At 42.1% G+C, this 4,251-nt stretch overlaps 1 protein-coding gene across 1 annotated transcript; it reads right to left on the reverse strand.

Moving 5' to 3' along the window:
• Window positions 1-478: 478 nt before the first annotated feature.
• Window positions 479-3,279, reverse strand: LOC113757825 (protein FAR1-RELATED SEQUENCE 5-like). The gene is made up of 3 exons (XM_027300935.1): window positions 3,244-3,279; window positions 1,013-3,198; window positions 479-749 (listed from the first exon to the last, which is right to left on the reverse strand). Exons 1-3 carry the CDS (start codon window positions 3,277-3,279, stop codon window positions 479-481), a joined length of 2,493 nt encoding a protein of 830 aa, XP_027156736.1.
• Window positions 3,280-4,251: the final 972 nt, after the last annotated feature.

Raw genomic sequence — 4,251 nt, forward strand, 5'->3', positions numbered from 1 at the left:
AATCCCTCAAGCCGGTGTTGCTCTGTAACCTGTCTGTCGTCACGGCTGCTACTTCCATGCACAACCATACCATCTCTTTCAACCTCTGCATTTCACACATTGTATAAGAATATATAATAGGATTTACACACGCAACAGCAGTGAAATAAGAACAACAATGCCATTTACCAACAGGTACTGCATCAGTACAATGACTGTTTACTACCTTTCAGTGGCTGTCGTCATAACACCTTACAATGGCCCATGACACATTCAAACTTACATTATTTACACTTCAATGGTAACGGAATCACATTTTTTTAAACACCACCACAACCTGTACCCAGCATACCCCCACATTCACGAATACCTTGTAGCCTTCTCATGCTCAAAACAAATTAATGCGAAGGAAAGATACAAACCGTTCCCCTTCTACAGTTTCGTACTTGTTTCATGGAAACACTACTCTTGCACCTCTACTCACCAAAACCTGCCTTATTTATTGCGTAACTGCAAACCGAAGCAAGGCCTCCAGTAGTGCCTCATCTTTCTCCTGGACTTCTTTGTTGGCCAACTGTGTCCCTTCCACCGCTACCCTGTGGTTGTGGTACAACCACAGGTCCTCTCCATTCGCCTGAGTCGCTCCAGCCCGTACCAATTTCAAATGATTTTTCCAGCGAGTCATCCAAACAATTTTCCATATAATCATCATGAACTGCTGTGTTGTGCGAATTCTTTTTGTATGGGCATGTTCGTTGGTTGTGCCCTGCCTGCAATCTTCAACCCATATATCACATGTCAAATAATTTGTGACTACAAGTAATCACGTCAACTAAGCACAATGCTAACATTACACCACTTCAACTTTCTTGCATTGCCAACAACTTTGGATGCACATTTAATTATGTTTTTATTTGCTACTGTTGATAATAAGAACGAAAAATACCCACTTCTTCATTATTACCTTCACTGTCCACTTCATGTATTATATCAATTAACTACTGTATAACTACGTATGCAATTCCGATAGTACCTGCAATGACCACACTTTCTTTTCTTCTTTGCTTCTGCATGCTTGTGATCACCTTTACACCGTGACACCCTGGGATCTAACAGCCCGAATGTTCTTCTACTTCTATCGTTCCTCACTCTTGAATCCATTGCAAATCCGTCTCCCCCATATCCCCTGTCAATCCACTTCTCCTTTAGGTCCACGGAATGCTTGTCAAACATCTGCTGCAGGTCATTAAACGCGTCATCCATGTAGGAGGCATAGTAACACATAGTATTACAGCTGGACTTTAAAGTGCCATATCTGGCCATTTGTGTCAGTTGTTCGTCTGCAACAAATGCTTTCATTCCATTATTACTACAGTAAACTCCCTTTGTCCACCGCTTCGAAATGCATGCTTCTGGGATCCTGTTCATTCCTTCTACCACCATCACGCGAAACATGTGAGCACAAGGAATCCCCTTTGACTCGAATTTCATGCAAGAGCAGATTAGATTCTCCATTGACCTATCATAATCCACCCTCCAACTTATTCCGTGTCCACCATATTTCGAGTAATAATACGTACGACTCCCTCCATCCTCGCTCCAGCCCTCAGAAATTAGAAGTCCTTGCCTGTTCAAATGCTTCCTCACCATGAAGAACACATTCCTTGTAAACACCTCCGCTGCGCTCCACTCTAATTCGGGCAGGATTGTGGTTAAGACTGGTTTTGTGTTTTCGCTTGTGTGAATTGCTTTGCTCTCAGTATGTCGAAGCCACGCTATTGCCAAATCAAAACTTCTAACGAATTCATATAGTCGCATTTTTTCATTCAAGTACTCATTCAAAAAAGCATTCATTTTCTCACACCTTTGAGTACTTCTCATACCTGCAAAAAAATTACCGCGTAAATAGGCCTCTGCCCATAACCTTCTCCTACGGTATAACTCCTTCACCCACTCATTCTCTACCACCCCACATTCATTAACCAACCTAGCCCACCGATCCTCAAACTCAAGAGTGCTACACTTTCTCTCCATCAGGTTATACAACCTGTTATTAAACTCCTCGCAGCGAATATTACTCCGTGCATTTCTATGCAAGTGCCACGAACATAGCCTGTGACAAGCATCTGGGAGAAGATTCTTTATGGCTCTTCGCATTGCACTGTCCCCATCTGTCATCACTGCTACTGGCTTTCTACCTTTCATAGCCTCTACAAATGTACTTAGCACCCATTCATATGTTTCAATCCTCTCATCTGATAGCAGGGCACAGCCAAAAATAGTACTGTTCAAATGGTTGTTTACCCCTGCAAGTACAACTAGTGGCTTGCGGTATTTATTTGTTTTGTATGTTGTATCAAACACCAATACATCTCCAAATACACTGAAGTCCGCACGAGATTTAGAATCTGCCCAAAACAACCTTGCCAATCTTCCTTCGTTATCCACATCATATTTATAAAAGAACATCTCATCGGCATCCTTCTTCGCTGCCAAGAACCCAAGTGCCCCTTCTGCATCGCCATTAAAAATATCTTTTCTACGTTCCTCGTCCATTCGGTTATACAGATCCTTAATGCAAAATCCCACGTTACTATACCCTCCAGCTTTGATAACAAAATGTTTCATTATCTGGCATATTCTGGCCCCAACCAACTTTAGACTTTTTGCCTGCGCATATTCTGCATCGCTCACTTTTCTATGCGACCTAATGTGTTGCACACTTGCCTCTGATGCCAGCGGGTGATTGTGCTCCATAATGAAGCGTGTCACCACATACTTTACCGATTCTATGTCATATTTCACGCGAAAGCAAGCCCCACACCCGGTTCTTGTGATTGGTTTTGCTTCTCTTTTCCGGTCTTCATAATTAAACCACTTTTCATTCCTATAACCTTCACAGCAACATACCCATTTTCTAAATCTTGAAATGCCATCTGCATCTCGTTTGCCATTACTTTTACGAATCCCAAATCCGCTTAGTTTCGCATACAAATTATAGAATTCCCCAGCTTCTTCTTCCGTGTCAAATGTTAATTTCATTACGTCATCCACGCCTATTGCGCCCACCAATTCATTGGCCTCCTCATCTTCGTGTCCTCCTATTGAACCACCGCTTTCTTCAATGAATGTGTGTCGGTCACACTCAGGTTCTTGGTTAAGGTCAAATGACCTTAACCTGCCGCAACCATCCATCCCCATTCTTCCGTTCTCTGTTTCCTGCACCATGTCATGAGTTTCAAAGTTATGGACAAAAGTACTCACCTTTGATTTCTCTACTTCTGTTCCACGCCGCTGCATTCTTTCACCACAGCTTCGGAAGGGCCTTCCTCAGATATATGTACCGTCACCGCCTGCGCCTGAATTTACGCCAGTAGACACCACCTCTGTCTATTCCGCCTTGACTTCTTCTTTACCAAATTTTTGCCTTCGTCCGACCTCACCACCTGTCTGCAAACACACCCATCACTGCGGGCCCCAACATGGCTGTGTGTTTAGTACCTATTACGCTTCCTCTTCGGTGGCCCCACCATGGCTTTGTTTAGTACACAAAGCTTCGTCTTCGATGTTTTATACAACAAAACCGGCACCGGCGTGTTAATTTTTATGCTTTCCGATAAATAATTTTGTATTCAACGAAATTGGGGTCTCCTGACTGTCTGATGGACGAATGCCGTAAAGCGCTGGTCGTTTATAAGACAACCGTTTTAACTACATTTTATCCCATAACCCAACATTTGTATTTAAGGCACGTTGGCAACTCTGTCACTGTAATGGTTGACAGGCACAAAGAGCTGGTCTTTTACTCACCAACGGGTTTTGTTTCATTTTATCCGATAAATCAGTCTGTCTATATGGCACCGTCGGTATTATGTTGTTGTAATGGAAGAAAGCCAAGGGGAGCTCAAACTTTTAAACTGACACACCCGTTTCAATATAATAATGGTCCTCAAAATGGATTTAATCTTTAGTTGTAGTGCAGGAAAGCCATAAAGAGTTGGCTCTTTATTCAAAAATGCATTTGTATTTAAAATTTTCTATTCGCTAACATTTGTATTCGACGAAAATGGGTAGTCCGTTGTTATTATGGACGAAAGTGTTCAAAATTGGGGTTGTTTTAATAAAGTTAACGGGTTCATTTTTACTACTTAGGCCATTATATTTATGTTAATTCCATTTCATCCCAATGCATTTTCAGCTTGTGCTGTACGCTACATTTCCAATGTCCAAACCGCGGTTATAGGTCATCACTTCCTTTTCTACAATTATTCC

This window comes from Coffea eugenioides, unplaced genomic scaffold (assembly GCF_003713205.1).
Source record: "Coffea eugenioides isolate CCC68of unplaced genomic scaffold, Ceug_1.0 ScVebR1_3343;HRSCAF=4542, whole genome shotgun sequence".
Taxonomy (NCBI): Eukaryota; Viridiplantae; Streptophyta; class Magnoliopsida; order Gentianales; family Rubiaceae; genus Coffea; species Coffea eugenioides.